General features: G+C 42.0%; 1 protein-coding gene across 5 annotated transcripts in view; it reads right to left on the reverse strand.

Moving 5' to 3' along the window:
- Positions 1-20,936, reverse strand: part of ST3GAL6 (ST3 beta-galactoside alpha-2,3-sialyltransferase 6) — a 141,376-nt gene that overhangs the window by 51,197 nt on the left and 69,243 nt on the right. For 3 of the 5 annotated variants that reach the window (XM_075850903.1, XM_075850901.1, XM_075850902.1), the window contains 2 exons: positions 7,529-7,628; positions 3,924-3,998 (listed from right to left, as the gene is read on the reverse strand). The exons of 1 other annotated variant lie outside the window; for it this stretch is intronic. In XM_075850903.1, coding sequence (XP_075707018.1) covers positions 3,924-3,998; positions 7,529-7,628 — 175 coding nt within the window. The remainder of the gene's footprint in view (positions 1-3,923; positions 3,999-7,528; positions 7,629-20,936) is intronic. One more of the 5 variants, XM_075850904.1, reaches the window with a different exon arrangement.

Genomic DNA, 20,936 nt, shown 5'->3' on the forward strand with positions numbered 1-20,936 from the left:
AATAAACGATCATATGTGTGTCCATGAGGAAGAACAGTTTTTTCTAGTCATTATATGAATGTATGACTTGTATGTGGCATTATATAGCAGATTTCTCCTCTGCAGGCTCCATCTCTAATGCTCAGTTGTCTCTGAGCTAGTGTGCATTGCCTAACTGCTATAATGTCTTCTATACCGTGAACACAGAGACGAGGAGAATTCTGATCTATCTCTATGTATCACATATATAGAAGCTGCAGCAGCATGATGGAGATTATACAGCAGTAATGAACAGTGTAGCTGAGAATCCAGCACTGGTGTGACATAGAAATCTTACCAACACATCTGTGTGTTTCTCATTTTGCTCCTGCTTCCTCCTCCTGCCTCTCTCCATAGACGTGTATTGGCAGTGTGTTTGTGTCTCTCCCTGCTCCACCTCCCCTCTCCATAGACATGTATTGAAAAGATTATTATGAGAGTTTATATGCTTCTCTAGAGAAGTGTGTTTTTAGGTTGCACTTGAATGCTTTAAGAGTAGAAGTGTGCCTAGTGTTTTGTAGTTGTGAATTGGGACATGTTTTTGACATGAGGGTGAGAGGAGGAAATAAGTGAAGGAGAGAGAAGAAGATTGTGTGTGGAGCAGATGTTGTGTTTGGTTTGAATTTGGAGAGTGTTGAGGGCCTGGTAGGTTAATGTAAGAATTCGGATTGGTATTTATTGGGTGATCGGCAACCAGTGTAGGAAGAGGTAGAGAGGTGAGACTAGATGCATCGACTGGAAGGGTGCAAATCTATTTGATGGTTAAGGCTCTGTTAACTTCATATTTGAGCCTTCTGCCGGAGGAAGGCTCCCACTGTATGTATAATTTTATATTATATATATATATATATATATATATATATATATATATTACGGCACGCGGTATACTTTTTATTTTACGGTTTCCCTTTGCAAATAGCGTAGTCCACTGCGCTATTATATATAGCAAAAATACAATTATGCCGATGCATAGGGGCCTGGAAAATGTCAAAAGGACACCCTTCTGGCATACGCCGATTGAATGGGGATCTAAGGGTATGTTCCGCTTATGCGTCAGGAAACGTAGGTCACAGACGTGATTAGAACAGTGCCAAAGCCACAGAGGCGGTTGCTAGAGTAGTCGATCTGGGATTTGATCAGAGCAAGCCACTAGAAGGAAGAAGCAGCCGTGGGAAATGTTTTTTCATTGGAGGCAGCAAGAGGTGGTAAATGAACAGACATGTTTAACCTGTTAGTGGCCGCCCATTAGAGTTTTTACGGCGGCCACAAACGGGCTTTATTCCGATGCACAAACCAAAAACTAAAAAAGATGCAAAACGCAATAGTAAAGTATCAAAACTAAAGAAAAGACGCACATCAATGTAGGTTTACATTAGAAGATAATACAAGAAGAAAAGTAACCATACTGACTCATAAGGTGCTGGAGTAAATTCATAAGCGTCCACCGCGACGCGCGTTTCGGCGCACTTGCCTTCGTCTGGGGGTGATTTATTCAGATGCAATAGCCTTTTTACGGCGTTGCATTGGAATAACTAAACAGAGCAGGGAGCCGTTAAATCTCTGCTATCAGCTACTGGAAGTACCTGAGAACTGGGAGCAGCCCTGCTCTAACAGACGAGATCGATATCAGTATCAATCTCGCTCATTTGACCCCTCAGATGCGGCGCTCAATATTGAGCTGTTTTAGAGGGAGGGAGCTCCCTCTCTCACCCCACCCTGGGTATAATCGCAGGGTGTCGGTGGTTTCTATGGCAGCCAGGGACCTAATAGAGGCCCCCAGGTCTGCCACTAGGAATGCCAGAGGCATGGCCTAGAAGATACCTGTCCATTTTACATGGTCAGGCACTAATACACTGCAATACAGAAGCATGGTACCAATAAAAACTACAAGTCGTCCCGCAAAAAAAAAAAGCCCTCACACAGCTGCATCAGCGGAAAAATAAAAAAGTTATGGCTCTTGAAATATGGAGACACAAAACAAATAATTTTGAAAAAAAAAGTGTTTTTACTGTGTAAAAGTAGTAAAACATTAAGAAAACTATATCAATTTGGTGTTGTTGCAATCGTAACAACCAACTGAATAAAGTTATTGCGTTATTTATACCACACGGTAAACGGCGTCAATTTAGGACACAAAAAAGTGTGGCGAAAGTGTTTTTTTTTCTTCTTGTAGTCAGGGTGTCTTTAACAAATATAAAAACATATGAAAAATATGGGTTAGGCTTAACCCCATTACTGTCCCTTTTTTAGGCTCATGAATGTATACATGAAATAGATGTAACATCAGGCAAAATTATATACATTTTCTTGTGCAAAATAAACTTTTTTTTTTTAAAGTTTGGATATAGTGTTTAAAAGGGTCATCTCATCAAGACCTTTTCAGATTGAAGTTGGCCCGATGATCACCATGTGTCAGCATCAAGTGGGATGAAGATCAAAGGGCTTTGTACTTAAGCTGTGTTCACATCAGCGTTGCCCTTCCGTTGAAAGGTCCCTGTCTACCATATTTGAAAAATATAAATGCATTTCTGAATATAAATGATTGTCTTTCAGTGAATAGTCATATTGTTCAGTATCCATTAGTCACACCAGCGCAGCAGAATTGAGCTTTTCAGTGTCAGTGTTAGAGCAACTTTAACATTCTTCATTCCAGATGTCTAGCTAGTCACTCAATTTTCATTTAAAGAGACAAGATCATCAAAACCAATATTGATTTAAATTTGCTTTAAACACAAATTAAAAGGTTTGATAAAGCATAGAAAAGATAAGCAGACAAATGTAATGTAATTCGAAAAATAAAATTTAAAATGAAAGCTTTTGAGGAGAACCATGCAAATGTTTTGCCCCCGGTTTTTAAAGTAATTTCCAAATATATAAATCAACACTGATTTACATATTAAACATCAGAGAATTTGCACCTAAAATAACTGTATGCGAGTAAATCATAAGTTATAGTGATAGCCAAAGTTTGGTAATTATGGTTGTTTTATAGATAGACTAATATTAAACACTATGTCCACCTTTGTATTGTTCCAATGCATAATTGTTGATTAATAAATATTTTGGGTCTACGGTTCCTAAGCAGACGTATGTGTTTCCATGGTAAGGCCCCATGCTCACGACCGTAGTTTTGATCCGCAATTACAGACCGTAATTGCGGATCAAAACACTGATTCATTAATTCCTAAGACCCACAGACACCTTCCCGTATATTTTTTTTTATCTTACGGACCGTACTTTATAATGGGAGCACGGCCCGGAAATGCGGGAGAATGTCTGCGGCAGTCTGTGCTTGTAATCACGGACTGTGATTACGGGCACGGCCGTGTGCAGGAGGCCTGACAAAGAAATTCTGTGTAGTCTGATCCGGAAATCATATGTATATATCCAACTACTGCTTGCTAACCTTCTGAATTTATGTTAGCAAGAAGTAGGAGACAGATATAAGGGAGTATGACTACAGGATATGACTACCCAAGGTTTGTTTGTAGTCTGTTACCATGGAGACACATAGGTCTCCAAATGAGACACTAAACGGTAGGAAATTTTTAATGTAGACTAGTTGCTTAATTTTCTAATTAAGATGCGTTGGAGCAATAAAAAAAGCTCTGTCTGCTGATAGATATTCTTCAAAGGGTAATCAATTTGCAAGCCTGTTGTAACAATGAATAGAAAAATTCATTGTATTGGCTATACAACAATATAGGTTTAATTCTGCTTTTAAAAAACGAAACAAAAAAAAGGCTATCAAATTAACCAGTTAGAAAGACATAATAAAGAAGAAAAAGAAGACAGACATGCATAAATAATGCATTCTTTCACATTAAAATAATTGAAAAAAGTAAAAGAAGAAGGTTTTTCTCAATCACGAGAGCATTTTGATGAAAGAGTCTCATTCAATATACCTTAATGAATATCTCACAGATTCTGCAGTCGATGGTTTGAGTGTGGTGAGAGGTTCTTGTGGAGACACAATGGACCTGCCCATATAGAAATTTTATAAGCAATAGTATTGAGAACAGAGATAAACAGTTTCTGTAATATGTTTTCACAAATAATTATTGCAGATACATGAATTTTTACACCTCTGGACTGAAAAAACTCTGGACAATCACATGAGACTGAAATGTGCAGTTTATCCAATGGATCATATAGGTGGTGTCTGAGCAGCATTTCGTTTCGGCATTCATTTGACGTTGCTTTACTACATTTACTGTTTGCTGATGCACTCACAGGGGTCAGGTAAAACTTAGTTATGGGGAGATTTTTAGTAGGATGATCACAGAAAGCTGGTGGTTCTCTGTTCCAGACTTAGGCTATGTTCACATTTGTGTTCTGGACTTCATTAAGAGTGCCCATTGCAAATTCTGTCCGATTTGACGAGAAGAATAGCAGCGCAATTCTTGTTGTTAAAATGATGGGACACCACGACAGAACCCTAAAGGAGCCCACTATAAATCAATGGGGTCTATCAGGCATGGGTGGTATCCATCGGCACTGATGCAGATGCCTAATAAAAAAAAATTTCGTCTGAGAGGGACCACAGTACTCGCCCAAGTGCTGTGGTCCCTTCACGGTTTATACACGGTGGCACATAGACTGTCTGTACATAGAGCTCCGCCTGTCCTGCAGCTAAACACCATTGCCTGGAGCTGCAGTACCAGGCACATATACGGACGAGCCAACTTGCTAAAGTTCCATGGCCACCTTTATTCTGTTGATTGGTGGGATCCTGGCGGTCAGACCACACTAATCAAATATTGGTTAGATGAATCTTTAAAGTTTTAGCCCAGGTAAACCCTTTTAAAGGCCATCCGTCATGTCAAATATGGTTTTCCCTCTGTGGACAGCGTGTGGTAGAGCAGGGGGAACTGAAAAGATTGATACGTGGTTTTGTGGGAAAAGGTTCCTGCTCACTGTGTTCTAAAGATTGGCAGCTATTTCTGTATGCACACTAATACAGGGGAACCGCATCTATCTGACATTTATGACATATCCTGTGGTAGGAAAACCCCTTTAAATGACCAAGCAGTATTTTTACGTTTTTCCATCGTTGCATTCAAAAAGCTATACATTTTTTATTTTTCCATCGACATATTGCCATATTTTAAGACCCATAACTTTTTTCTTTTTCTGCTGACATAGCTGTATGAGGGCTTTTTTTTTTTTTGCGGGACGACTTGTAGTTTTTATGGGTACCATTTTGGACCACATACGACTTTTTGATCAAAATTTTTTGAAGGCTGGATGAACAGAAAACAGCAATTCTGGCATTATTTTTTACAGCGTTCACCATGCCGGTTAAATAATGTAATCGTTTTATAGTTTGGGTCATTACGGATGCAGGGATACCAAATATGTGTAACTTTTTTTTTCACAATAAAGCATATTAGAAGAGGAAAAAGTGGGTTTTTAATTTTTATTTTTTATTTTTTACTCATTATAACCTTTTTTTAGTCCCACTAGGTGTCTTTCCTATGCGATCATTTGACCGGTTTTATAATACACTACAATACTTCTGTATTGCATTGTATTATTGCCTGTCAGTGTAAAACAGACATGCACTAGAGGCAGTCCTGGCGGCCCCTGGCTGCCATGAGAGAGGGAGCCCCCCTCCCCCTAAAACCACTGAGATGCAGTGGTCGCTATTGACCGCCACATCTGAGGGGTTAAATGGACGGGATCGACGTGGATTTCGATCCCGCCCGCTCAAGCAGGTCTGCTCCAAGTCCTCAGCAACCTCCGTTAGTTGAGAGCACGGAGCTTTTACTGCGCCTGTGGCACTACTTTATTCTGATGAGGTGACGTAAAAAGGCTAATAATCCAGAATAAAGCCTGTTAGTCGCTGCCGTAAAAACACCTATGGGTGGTCACTAACGGGTTAAATGAATAAATTGCAGGTAATTCTAAATCTTTTCCCACAAAACTATACATCACTATGTTCAGCTCCCCCTGCTCGCAGAATGGACAGCATGCTCAACATGATAGGTACCCTTTAAGGAGTGCATTTTTCATATTCTATCAAGTCTCTGGTTTTGTTATTTGAATTAGAAAACCAGTGACCACCAGCTCTCTAGTGATAACCCTGTCAAACAACTCCCTATATCTCAATTTCCAAAAGTTGCATGACCTAATAATCCAAGGAGGATTCACTCTTCTGTGAATGTCTAATTTCCATGATTGGGAATTCTATAGGCACAATGGAGCAACGTAGTTAACAAACACAATGGGGGGAATTCATTAAGACTGGCGTTCCAGATGTCAGCCTTAACCTAATTAGAGCTGCACTCCTCTTATTAAATTAGGTGCTTCTCTAGACGATCGCTACGAGCTGAAGTAAACTTGCGCTATAATTTCCGGCAGTTTCTGGGGTAAATTATAGTAAATTTGTTGGGTAGCAGAAGGCCACGTCCATTTCCGCTAAGCCCCATCCACTTTAGTAAAGTGGCGCAAGCGGTCAAAATGCCTCAAAAGTCAAATTTTTCTCACAAATTGAAACTTTTAAAGGCATTTGCGACTTTTCTATGCCAGAAAACCGGCATAACAAATAGAAAATTCCCCCAATATTTGACCAGAGCATTTGACCGTGTGGACCGTATGTCGGCCATATTTCCTGGACTGATCACAGTTCAGGCAGCCGGACTCCAAAAATCATAGCCATCTATGATGCTAGGAGTCCCTGCCTCTCTCCATGGGAATACTGTCCAGTAATGAAAACATGATTACAGTACAGGACAGTAGTGCCGCAGAGAGGCAGGGACTCCAAGCATCAGAGAGAACTATGGCACTAGGAGCCCGGCTCCCTGAACTGTTGTCAGTCCTGGAAAAATGGCCGACATATGGTCGGTATATCATGGACCAAACACAGTCATGTGCATGAGGCCTAAGCAGTTCTAAAAAATATACCACATACATTAACTCTAAAAAGACAAACGCAGATAATAAACCTAAAAATAAAAACTGCATTTCATGCGGACACAATTAATATACTTCCGTGAAGGACAATTTAACATTTGCTTACCCCTACACATTATATTGGCTCTGTTATTCCTTTTGGTAAAAAGGGTTTGTGTGTAAAAACAGCATAGGTAGAAACCAAATGCAGTAAGAGAACACAGCGATTGCTATGCAATCCACTGAACGCTTAGCTAACCCAAGATTAGGGACTTTCCAGTGGTCCTGTGCCATTTCGCAAAGGAGGTGTAAAACAATGAACAGAAAATAACCAAAAAATTAACTACTACCAAAGAGTATTTATAATCATTGTATAAAGCTGCCGTATACATTAGGGCAAGCAAAGCATTTGTCGCCATGGATTTGCTGTGATCAGCCCAATATTTTATTTATTTATTTTTTTTAAATAATCCTGGGACGGCTTCTCTGGAACTCTTGATTCTGAATCTAATCTATTGTGGGTGTCTTCTTTCGGACATTTATAAATGTTAAAAAGAAGACACCCATATAAATTTTTTCTCAATATACATGACAAGTAGAAAGAAATAGAACTTACGTAGAGATGGTTTTCTTTTGGACAAATATATGAAGCATGAAATGAAGCAAAGCTGCAAAAACTATTCCAACGAATAGGAACTTTCTCATGACTAAAAAACCTAAAACACAAGAGAACAAGATTTTGTTAGCGATAATACACAAATCCCTTTCTGTAACCTACATTGTGGTCGACATCCCTCCAAAGACAGCAAGTGAGCGTGTTATATCATTATTAGGATCCGGTACTCAAATGCTCTCATAGCAAGACCGCTTCAGATCCAGGTTCTCTGTGACATGACAGCATGCCCTATTAGATGGACACCTGGATCATTAGTCAGACTAGAATATGAGCTATATAGTAAAATATACATATATGTTTTAAGTACGAGAACAGGAGAACTCTATTATTGTCACAAGGATGGGTACCAGATCGGGAAATTTCTGTCTAGATCTGATAATCGCCACAAACATTTACATAACCAATACGGTCATTATGATCAAATATTCTCAGCTGGATCATTGGGAAAAAATGTGGACAGCCACAAAGGGGTGGATTTTCACAGAAAATGTAAATATTTAAGGCCACGTGCACATGGCCGTAATTTTGATCCGCAATTATGGACCATAATTGCAGATCAAAGAACGGACCCATTCATTTCTATTGCCCACGGACACCTTCCCGTATCTTTACGGGAAGGTGTCCGGGCCGTATAAATGACCCGCAAAAAATAGAACAGGTCTTATTTTTTGACTTTACGGACCGTGCTCCCACACTTTATAATGGGACCACGGCCCGCAAATGCGGGTGACGGTTTGCGGCCATAATCACTGGCCGTGATCACGGGCCTAACACTACGCTAGTAATAAATGGGTATTCTCATCCACAGGACACACCATGAAATATCTGAAAGGTGGGGATCTCGCCTCTGCGACCTCCATCCATCAGGAGAACGAGGGTCACTTGACCCCTATTTGCCTCTTTAAAGCGCCCGCTTTTACTATTAAAATCATTTAAGAGGTGGCTGCACTTGTGTCTATGGGAGTTATGCATACCCTGTAGATATGCCATGAATGCCTACAGCTGGCCATACACCTTAGACAGCTGTTGGTTGAGCGCTCTTTTGGCTGACAGCCATTTCTCCCAAATCCCCCCCCCCCACCTGCACACATGAAAATAATCCAGCGTGAATTAAACAAACAGGTTCAGCTGTATTGATGAAGACGAGATAAGTGGCTTATGTGACCATATGGTGATTTCACCCCTTCAGGACGCAGCTCTTTTGAATTTAAAGACTCCGTGCCTTCTTTGGTTTCTTCATCATTGCGTTCCGAGGGCAATAACTTACATTTTCTATGCACATAGCTGTATGTGGGCTTGTTATTTGCGGGACAAGTTGTATTTTTTAATGGCACCACTGTGGGGTACGTATACTTTATTAAAAGATTTTTAATAATTTTTTTTGGGGGGGGGGGTGAAAACAAAAACTTCTGCATTTTTTGGAGGGTTTCATTTTTGCAGCTTTCACCATACGGTAAAAACCACACGTTACCTTGATTCGGACAGTCATTACGATTACAGCGATACCCAATTTATATAGTTGTTTTTTTTTATGTTAACACTTAAAAAAAAAAAAGCGCTCTTAGAGTTGTGTTTTTAAATGCCACTTTATTGGGCTAAACATAATTTATTGATTAACGTAGAATTTGTTTGGGGGTGTTGTTTTAAATAATGAGCTACCTTTATTATAGGGGTTGCTATAATCGCAGCAATACCATATTTGTGTATAATTTTTTTAACACTTTTGCTAGAAAAAAACAACAAAACACACAAATACTTTTTATGTGGAAATTTTTTTTATTTTACTGTGAACACTATTTTGTTTATATACTAATAAACTTTATTCAAATGTGATCAGCAATTTTTTTTAGTCCCACTCTGAGACTTCAAAATGTGATCTTCTGATCACAACGATGGGTATACTCCGTATACCAAAGCATTATCGCTTGTCAGTGTAAAACGTAAGCAAAACAGTGTAAAAATCAGGCTGTGCCTTTGGCACTAACAGTCACGTATCTTGGAAGACCTTTTTTGCGAGGCACCGACAGCGGTGACAGAGTTCACCATTGACCATGTTTTCTAAGGGGGTTAAACAACCAGGGACTTGTTTTCCCCAAGAAATAACAATTCTAAAGCATCATTTCTATTAACACTGTGTTGTGTCCTTCTTCTTCGATTCCTCCTTGAAATGTATGAATAAACTAACAACTGGGTTTTACCACCAAATTAGAATTATGGTGGATAGTCACAGCATGGACGCATTGATGTCTTAACCATCCAAAATCTAAGCCCATACATAGGGTTTGTCTGCATATAACTCTACAGTGCTGTTCAAACAAATCATCTAAGGCACCACGCCAGCACATTGAGCATGGTTTACTGGCACGCTACCCTCTACCGATGTCCAGCGCTGTTGTGTGCTTGGCGGCGCTGTACACAGGAAGAGAGAGATCGGCGCTTCATTATGCGCTTGGTGTCAATGATCACCAGGAGAGTGAGAAGTACTTCATTGTCTTGGACGCCGCCTAACACTGGGCAAGCACACAATGCAGCACTGCTATCTCTCCTGGTGTTCAGCATCGCCAAGCGCATACTGAAGCGCTGCTCTCGCCCGGTGATCAGTGCCACAAGGACGGAGTTCAGTAACCACTCTGTAAAGGAAAAAGTTAGCAAAAGTTGGCATCTCTCTCTCCTATGTGCAACCCCCCCCAAGCTGGTGTTCAGTAGCCATGGTCCCTACAAAAAATGCACTCCCCCAAGCTGTTGCTCAGTAGCTTTGGTCTCGCCTATGTGCACCCCTCCAACCTGGTGTTCAGTAGTCGCTCTTTCTCCTGTGTGCAGCCACCCAAGTTGGTGTCTAGTAGCCACAGTCTCTTCTATGTGCACCCCTCCCACTGGCGTCACCTTGTACGCACCACAAATGTATCATGTTTGCAAAGAAAGTAAGGGACAAGGGTCACGCTAAAATGTAAGTTTAAATAACCGATTAATTGATTCATGTCACATGTGTGGTAACCGTTTGTCTTAGGCCTGATGCAGACGACCATAGTGGTGTGCACGGCCGTGATTTGCGGCTCGGATGGCCACAGAGTGTAAACCGCGGGCCGCCCCGCAAATCACGGCCATGCACATGGCCGTGTACATTCATTTCAGTGAGCTTGGGCTGCAAAATGCGGCCGTAATAAGACATGTCCTATAGTTTTGCGGTCCAGGCTCCCGGGCAATACACGGACCGTGGAAACCACAGTAGTGTGCATGGGCCCATAGAAATGAATGGGGCCGCAATTCACCTATTCGTGTGCATGGGTCCTTATCTGACTTTCATGTTTGCATGGCACATGGTGTACTTCATCATTGATTATTTTATTTTTTTATATTAGCACGCCATACAAAAAAAGGTTGGCTACCCCTGGTTCTAAGATAATGTGGTTTGTCCAGATAACAAGTAGATTGTAGGAAATATCTAGTGTGTGGCATTTATTGGCAAAGACAGCTCTATAATAAATACCCTGCGGAGCTTACAGATAAAAGCCATGAGAAGTGCAGTGAATGGAATGGTGGCCGTATACCAATAGTTTCCATATTTCTAAGCTACAATGAGCAATTTGACATGTCGTAGATAAATGAAGCAATGTTTCTTTGTGTAAATGTGAGCGATGCGAACAAACAAACATTTAGAAGTGAAAGATTGATTCATATGGGAAATTATATTTTATCATGATGCCAATTAAACTGAAGAGGCAACTAGAGTGCATATATAAGAACATATCATTTAAACATTCCTGCCAGCATTCAGATGATCACACACACACACACACACACACACACACACACACACAGACACTGAGGCTGCGTTCACACCTGCGTTTGGCTTTCCGTTGCTCTGCTCCATTAGATCTCTTTGTGAGTGGGCAGGGAAGCAGGACTCACAGGCTCCATACAAGTCCCGGCAGTATGTAAGTAACTTTTCACACGAACATACTAAACCAAATTATAGAAAACTAGTATATCCCCGAGCTCAGGGTCTTCCCCTCTACCATGTAATGTCCATGGATAGCATAGCAGACCTGACAGGGCTGCAAAATGCACTTCATACAAGCGTTAAGCTTTCAGACCTGTGTCCTTTTTCAAGCCAGAAGAATACAGTCGACTGCGTTATTGGTTCCGTCAAGAACAACGGAACCCTGTCACAACGGTGATAAACGGAAAGCATCAGCAACGTTTCCGTCACCATTGAGATCAGTTTGCCTTTCCATTGAGGGGTTAACCTGATGGAAACCTCCAACGGAACCCCTTAACGGAAGGGCAACTCTGATGTGAACAGGCCCTAATATGTAGGCATAGTACATGCAAATTGATAGCGCTGCAACTATATATTATAATACAACAATAATATTTTTATTTATGAGGTTGTAAAGTTTCACAATGTACCATTTATTTGTTTACGTTTGTTTAGAACAGCTAGTACAGTTGTAAAAAGAAAACAAAGTAAGCGTAAAATTTCTGCATCGATTACTAATAAAATGTGGTCTGATTGTTATCTAATCACATTTATAGACAAACACATCTAAAAATTATAGACACGCAAACTAAAATCCTGCCGTTTTCATTATGGCCATTGAGCCTTACAATAGACTGACACTTCCTGTTCTGTAGAGATCACATCTCAGCAGTCATCTCATTATCTTTAAAGCAGAGGCACGGTCAAAGATTCAGTTTGGTGCCCCCCCCCCCCAACATCTCCTTCCCCCTCGCCATTTTTGCTTTTTCTATCAATCAATGAGGTGTAATTTTTTTCACATTTCTTTTTATGTAACTCGAGCATAAAACCATTTGTACATTTTCAATCAATTTATTTATAGAAGGGAGTTAAAAAGAAATTCAAAGCAAATAAGTTAAAAAGAGGTCAGTGTGCCTGACTAAAACAGATTGTATAACTGAGGCCCCATCCACACGAACGTGCTTTTGCGGCCGCAATTCCCCCGAAAATCCACAGGAGAATTGCGGCCCCATTCATTCCTATAGGGCCATGCACCGAACCGCAGAAAGAACGGACAAGTCTTATTACGGCCGTGTTCTGCGGTCCTGGCTCATAGCAAATAATGGCCGCGGCCATGTGCACGGCCTGCGATTTGCGGGCGGCTTGCGGGTGACACTCCGCCCTCGGCCGACACGAAAATTACGGCCGTGCACATGGCTACGGTCGTGTGCATGAGGCTTAAGACTAATGAGACTGTATGGTGACATAATGAAATGCCTCCTCTTGTAGATAGTGCCACACAGTACCCCCTTGTAGATTGTGCCACACACAATCCCTTGTAGATACTGCCACACACACACCTCTGTGGGTACTGCCACACAGCCCCCCTTGTAGATAGTGCCACACAGCCACCCCTTGTAGATAATGACACAGCTCCCCCTTTGTAGATAGTGACACAGCCTCCCCTTGTAGATAGCGACACACAGCCCCAAATAAAATAAAAATTGTACTCACCTAGCCTCATTCCCGCGGAGCAGGTCCACAGCCTCCCCAGCAGCCTATGAGATGGGATCCTTGCGTAGGCCGGCATGATCCATTTGTGTCATAGCACCTTAGTGAATGGAAGAGCAGGGAGTTGGCTCCTTGCTCCTCCATAGCATTCAATTGTCTCTGCGTCCTACAGATGCAAATACACTAGAATGTGTCAGTCGCCCGGGGCCCCGGATGCCCGATGCAGGCAACGCCATCGGGAATGAGGAGTCACCTGCACCGGGCATCCCACATTCATTCCCATATATTAATTAGAAAAATAATGTTTGTTTTACAATCTGTTTATAGTAGCGGAAAAAAAAAATATAGGCAGTAAATTCTCTTTAAAGCCTATTTATTTTCCTTATCTGCATGCGATGGAATGTTAAAAGAACACTCAAGTCTCATGCACATGGCTGTATTATACCGCCAATCGTAATCAGGCACCCATATAAATATATGTAGGGGCCTTACTGTGCCTCCGTATACCTCCCATTTCATATGAAAGTGTTTTTGTTGGCTTCCGTAGGAATCCAAACAGGAAAAAAATTGTGCCATGTTCCAGATATCTACTTTATAATATAACCTTTAATAATTACCCCTAAAATCGGGTGTATAAACTCACAGGACAAACAAGACAAATAAATGGTATGTGGAGACCTCCAGTGCACAATAACTGGAAGAGCCCCTAAAAAAAATCCAACTACAGTAAAACCGTAGTATGCACAGCAAGGAGATCAGATGCATAAAAAATATACCAAAATCAGCACACCATGAGTTAAGGTTTACTGAAAAATGGGTGGATCTTACCAGAATCATTGGCTGTCCGTGCTCAAAGCATTTAAATGGAGAAAACTCAGGCGCTTGGCCAGCGTTGGTCTGTGGAAAGAAGAGACCGTGGTAGCCATCCCTATCTCACCCTTAGGCCTTATTTACACGAACGTGTCCGTTTTGCGTAAAAAAACAGACACCTTTGTGTCATGTGTGTGTGTGTTCCGTGTCGCATTAGTTGGTGATGTCACTGTTGGTGCACATTTCTTTCTTTATTTTTCATTTCAATGGGTGCGTGAAGCTCTAAAACCGCACAAGAATAGGACATACAGTGCGTTTCACGCAATGGAAACACGCTGCGTGAAAAACACTGCATGTCTGAATGGCCCTATTGAATTGAATAGGTCCGTGTGACGGCCGTTCTTTTAACTTTCGTCACACGGTCGTATTATATGTCCGTGTGAATAAGGCCTAAGACAGAGAACAACAGGGCAGATATTCAGACCTGCTTATCTAACCCTAAACAGGAAAGTGGCCCCTGGGGGCCCTCACCCTATACTACAAAACCTACCTATATCTACGAATTATCCCAACGCGTTTCATCCCTCACGGGATTCATCAGGGGATTTTGAAAAAAAATTGGCTGGTGGGTTTTTTACAGTTATCGTACACTGGAGGTCTCCACATACCATTTATTTTTCTTGTTTGTCCTGTGAGTTTATACACCAGATTTTAGGGGAAATTATTAAAAGGTTATATTTTATAGTAGCTACCTATGCTTTTTCGACTTTCTGTAATATTGAGGTAACTTTCCAGCCGCATTTTCCATCTGATGCATGGTACTTTGGATGGGCTTCTCAACATGTTCCAGATATACAGCACCACACGGAGATAGTAGAAACTACTGCTCCTATTGCAATTAACATCAAGCTATGCATCCGCCCAACACTGTAACCGAGACATGGAGGAGACCAAGATGTGCACCTCTAGCGGCTTTCCACAGAAAGCCAAGGAACACTCGCTAATAGGCAAGGTTTTTATTTTTCATGTATGGATTAAAAAGATTTTGGCAGCATTCTGCCACCACTACGGGGGTGAACTTTAAAGACCATTTAGTCCTCAAGTAATTCTGCATCATGCAATTTACAAGTAACCGTTACTGTACTAACCTGTGATTTCGCAGTAGTTGTGGTGCAAAGTCTGATATTTTTTATTATGGTGGGGGGGGGGGGGGTTGACTCATGTCTGGAGCTATAGTTAATAACTGAGATTCCACCGAAATACTTTCTCTTCCTGCCACTGACTGCGGACACTTGAAACAGAACACTGCTCAAGCTGTTCATGCTAAGACTAGTCATTTTTGGAAGGAAATAGGAGTAGTCTGTATAGGTGCATGCAGCTGTTGCTAATATGGCAATAAACCTCCATGGTGGAATAAAGACACAAGTGTTTGGAAGAAAAAACAAAAACTTGTAGCCAGGGCATATCAGAGCACATGAAGTTGAGTGAAATGTACGTGTCAAGAATAAAAACCTTCTAGAGTACTCGCTACACCTTTCCCATGAAACAGTCAATCTTCAAGTCAAGTTCTGGTGTTTGTTCAATTCAAGAATTTGGTTGCCTTGAAAACGTCACAGAATCCTTCTCTCGGGAGTATCCTCTTCTCATCCTGATTTATTAAGTTACCAGGCACTTAGTTGAAGAATGCGAGGAGGAGCAGAGGGAGTATTGTTATTTTATGTTCTGTTGTGGCCTTAAGCACACAGCCGCAATATGAATCTGGTCATGTGCATGAACAATAAAATACAAATAAAGCTTTTACACGATAATAGTGTTTGCAAATTTTTGCGACATGACAACGGTATGTCTGGTTTCGACCAAAAATTTGTCACGTGTACCTATGGAAAAGATCACATATTTAAAGTGCCTGTTATGTACTTTCTTGGGCAATAGTAAAATAAAGGTTACAATACTTGGAAGTAAAATTTTGAAGCACTAACTATATCTGTTCTGCTCAAAGGGTCGGATTTCCTATGTGGACGAAAAGGATAGACATCTGTCATCAGCGGACGGTCACCACAACCCCATATATATTACATAGTCAGCTTTTCCTGCCGAAATCGGTTGGTTCAGCCGACTTTCATCTATTCTGTATGGGTACCCTTAGACGACTACTGGATCCACAGTGAATTTTTAGTGACCTACCAACAAGATTTTTTTTGGCCATCGATGGAAACCCAATTGAAAAAGTTTTGCCTCCGTAAGCCAATTTCATGGGGCATTGCTACCTGGCTAATGGATTTATCCAGCCTTATCTATGAGAGATCTTATTTCTACAGATCTATCACACAGACACAAAGAAATTAGAAGGTAGGGATTATCTTGCGTGTAGGCAGACAAACATATAAAATGGTAACCAAGTAGTACAATAGAAATTTACACAAAACGCTTGCTTCCTTGTATAAACTGGGTTCATACGGGGTGAACCATTGTGATCTTTGTTTGACTTCAACATCTGGGTCTACAGCAAAGTGAATGGGCAGGTTGCAGGTTTCACTTGTGAAATCTATTGTAACCATGAGAAAGCATTAAATAAATATATTTTCATTATGAAGGAGTTTGTACAACGCTATTATGATAAAATATTTTTTTGCTTCGCTTTGTTTTGTGCTGGGAAGGTTCCGATTATGGCGTGGAAAGCCACAACGTATCCGAGTCTGGAGCACTGGATACAATTAATTAATAAATATGAACCTATGTATCAAAAATTGTACCTCAACAGGAGATGCCCTGACAAATTTGGGAACATCTGGTCTAGGTGGTTGGAAACCTCAGACACTGCCATCTAATTTTTGTTTGCCCTACCGGCTGGAATGGGAGCAATGCGGGTTGAATGGAGGGCTTGGTTGAATGGTGTATAAATGTGTGGTCTTTTAGTTGTTATTAGGCAATGACTGTGGTCACTTAGGCTGGGTTCACACACCCTATTTATGGACGTAATTAGGGCGTTTTAGCCTCGAATTACGTCCGAAAATACGGCTCAAAAGCGCCGGCAAACATCTGCCCATTCATTTGAATGGGTTTTACGATGTACTGTGCTGGCGGGCATTTTCTTTATGCACCGCTGTCAAAAGACGGCGCGTAAAAAAGATGCCCGCGTCAAAGTAGTGCCTGTCACTTCTTGGGACGCAATTTGAGCCGTTTTCCATTGATTCCATAGAAAAACAGCTCCAATTACGTCCGTAGTGGACGTAGCAAAAAACGTCTGCACATGCCATTTACGTCTGAAATTCACGAGCTGTTTTCTCCTGAAAACAGCTCCGTAATTTCAGGCGTATCGGACGTGTACGTGTGACCATACCCTTATTCTTATCCTGATTAACGTCGAAGGACGGATATATCCGTCCTCTGCAGCTGCTAGTTCGCGCAGGAGGACGGATATATCCGTCCTGTGATCGCACAGGTACTGACACTGTACCCACACGATCAGCGGCAGGAGCACGGCTGTTATACACAGCCTGGCTCCTGCCGCAACAGCCGGAATCGAAGCACGCTCCGATTCCGGTTTTACCCATTAAATGCCGCTGTCAATAGCGACAGCTAATGCGTTTGACAGAGGGAGAGAGCTCCCTCTGTCACCCCATCGGCGCCCCCGCAAAGTAATCGCCGTCAGGTTTCCATGGCAGCCGGGGGCCTAACAAAGGCCCCCAGGTCTGCCTTCAGCAAATGCCTGTTATGCCATGCCTGAGGCATGGCGCCCCCGCAAAGTAATCGCCGTCAGGTTTCCATGGCAGCCGGGGGCCTAACAAAGGCCCCCAGGTCTGCCTTCAGCAAATGCCTGTTATGCCATGCCTGAGGCATGGCCTAATAGATTGCCTGTCAGTTTTACACCGACAGGCAATAATGGTTTGGTATAGCAAGTATACCAAAGTATTATATATGTGATCAGCAGATCGCATAGTGAAGTCCCCTGGTGGGACTAAAAAAAAAAAAAAAAATGTAAAGCAGTTAAATAAAGTCTGTGAATAAAAAAATAATAATTTACAGTCAAAATCAAATAAAACTACTTTTTTGGCCGAAAAAGCGGATTTAGTAAAAGTGTCAAAACAAATAACACATACACATATATGGTATGCCCGCGATCTAAAAGCATCTAAAAATGGTACAATTACAAAATACAACTCGTCCCGCAAAAAACAAGCCCTTATACGGCTATGTCGACGGAATAAAAAAAAAGTTACGACTCTTGGAACGCGACCGTAAAAAAAACAAAAAATAATCCTTGGTCATTAACGCGCAAAATGGCCTGGTCATTAAGGGGTTAACAGCAAAGTATATACTGTGTTGTGATACTCCTTCCTTTGTCAACTGCTTTCTCTGAACTGTTACTATCTTATATACCATGGTGCCTTGTTGTTGCCAACTAGTTTTTAGTTGGTAATTATGTTGTGCTTGTATTTACTTGTACTATTGTACTTGAAAATGTAACAAAACCTTTTAAAAACAAAAATAAAAACTATTTTCAGGCCAGGATCACACACACACACACACACACACACATCCTTTTGATTACATTTTTGGCTCAGTTTTTTTTGCCAAACGCAGGAGTGAACACAAAAAAGGATCTGCATCAGTCTTTTCTTTATACATTTCCTTCCTTTTGGATCCACTTCTGGCATGGGCCCAAAAACCGGAGGCCAAAAACTGCCCCAAAAACTGCACCGACGGCGTGTGTGATCCTGACCTCAAAGTCCTCTTCAGGTTATGTTGAAGTAAGTCCCATGATCGGGATTCTCTACTAGCCAGAGCCAACATCGGCTTCAAGTGCAGCGCTCTGCTCTAAAGAATCTCCAGCATCCATCAAAATAAATTTGCCTCAAGTAATGTTTGAAAATGTAATCTTAAAAATGGTTTTCTGGGATGTACAAATAGGGTAAATAAAATTGGTAAAACATTGGTGTACCTGTAATATCATATTACGTAACTGCAGTGGCTAATCATCGCCACATAATGTGACACAAGCATGGCCTAAACGCCACTGCAACAAGCCTCATCACGATCACGTCACATAGACCCATCATTACCGCTCTAGGTATGCATCCAAACTCCAAGGAGACCGTAAAGCCTCTGCAAACCTTTGAAGACTTTTTTTGTTTTACTAAAACTGTGTATTTTAGTGTTTTGTGCAACTATGTATTTTTTTTTAATTAAAAATGTTTTTTACTTTATTAGGTAGAAACTATATCTTGCTCTGGAACCTGAATCCGTCAGGTCAGCGGGCATGATGGCTTTGGTGACAGCGGGTCCTGCGTGTCTCTGACATACAGGATCCACCTGATATCTATCACATCTTTGTTTATTACTTAGATGTGAACGATGACAGGTGTGTGTGTGTGTGTGTGTGTGTGTGTGTGTGCGCGTGTGTGCGCGCTTTCCTGGTAGACGCTGCGTTTACTCTGGACTTGATCTAACACAGTGGACCAACACTGCTGCTCAGTGGTCCAAAGTCTTGTTTTCAGATGTAAATTTTGCATTTCATTTGGAAATCTCAGTCCCAGAATCTGGAGGAAGAGTGGAGAGGCGTCAATCCAAGTGTCTTGCGGTCCAGTGTGGAGTTTCCACAGTCAGTGATGGTTTGGGGGCCATGTCATCTTCTGGTGTTGGTCCACTGTGTTATATCAAGTCCAGAGTCAGCGCAATCGTCTACCAGGAAATTTTAGCGCTCTTCATGCTTCCCTCCGCTAACAAGCTTTATGGAGATGCTGATTTCATTTTCCAGCAGGACTTGGCACCTGCCCACACTGCCAAAAGTACCAATACCTGGTGTAATAACCACAGTATCAGGCCTCATTTACACGAGCGTAATATACGCGCGTGCGACGCGCATGCTTTTCACGCGTCTCGTACGCACCTATATTACTCTATGGGGCAGTGCAGACGATGCGTGAATTTTGCGCAGCGCGAGTGCGTTGCGTAAAACTCACGACATGTTCTAAAATTCTGAGTTTTTCGCGCATCACGCACCCATTGAAGTCAATGGGTGCGTGAAAAACACGAAGGTCGCACGGAAGCACTTCAGTGCGAACTGCGTGATTCGCGCAAGAGCTGTCAAACTGAATGTAAACAGAAAAGCACCATGTGCTTTTCTGTTTACAAACATCCGAACGGATTGTCTTACACATGAGCGAACCGACCTTTACCGGGTTCGGCCGAACTCGTTTTGACCGAACCCGGCAGGAGACAGTCACTGTGCAGGGTGCTGAAAGAGTTAAACTGGTTCAGCACCCTGGACAGTGACTTCCGATTCCAATATACGTGAACGTGTAAAAAAAAAAAAAATTCTGACTTACCCATAACTCCCGGCTTCTTCCTCCAGTCTGACCTCCCGGGATGACAATTCAGTCCAAGTGACAGCTGCAGCCAATCACAGGCCAAGCACAGGCTGCAGCGGTCACATGCACTGCCGCGTCATCCAGGGAGGTGGGGCCAGATGTCAAGAGAGGCGCGTCACCAAGGACGCGTCACCAAGGCAAAGGCCGGGAAGTTCTCGGTAAGTACGAACTTTTTCTTTTTTTTTTAACAGGTTGCTGTATATTGTGTTCGGCATTCACTGTCGAGGGTGCTGAAAGAGTTACTGCTGATCAGTTAACTCTTTCAGCACCATGGACAGTGACTGACGTCGACTAGCCTCATCTCTATGATGGCGGCTGCGCGAAAATCACGCAGCCGCGCATCATACACGGATGACACACGCAGCTGTCAAGTGCCTTTTGCGCACGCAAAACGCTGCGTTTTTTGCGCGCGCAAAACGCACACGCTCGTGTAAATGAGGCCTCACTGTACTTGATTGGCCAGCAAACTCGCATGACCTAAACCCCATAGAGAATCTATAGGGAATTGTCAAGAGGAAGATGAGACACCAGACCCAACAATGCAGACGAGCTGAAGGCCGCTATCAAAGCAACCTGGGCTTCCATAACTCCCCAGCAGTGCAACAGGCTGATCGCCCCCATGCCACGCCGCATTCATGCAGTAATTCATGCAAAAGGAGCCCTGACCAAGTATTGAGGGCATATACTGGACATCCTT

The sequence above is a fragment of the Rhinoderma darwinii genome, chromosome 2 (assembly GCF_050947455.1).
Source record: "Rhinoderma darwinii isolate aRhiDar2 chromosome 2, aRhiDar2.hap1, whole genome shotgun sequence".
NCBI lineage: Eukaryota > Metazoa > Chordata > Amphibia > Anura > Rhinodermatidae > Rhinoderma > Rhinoderma darwinii.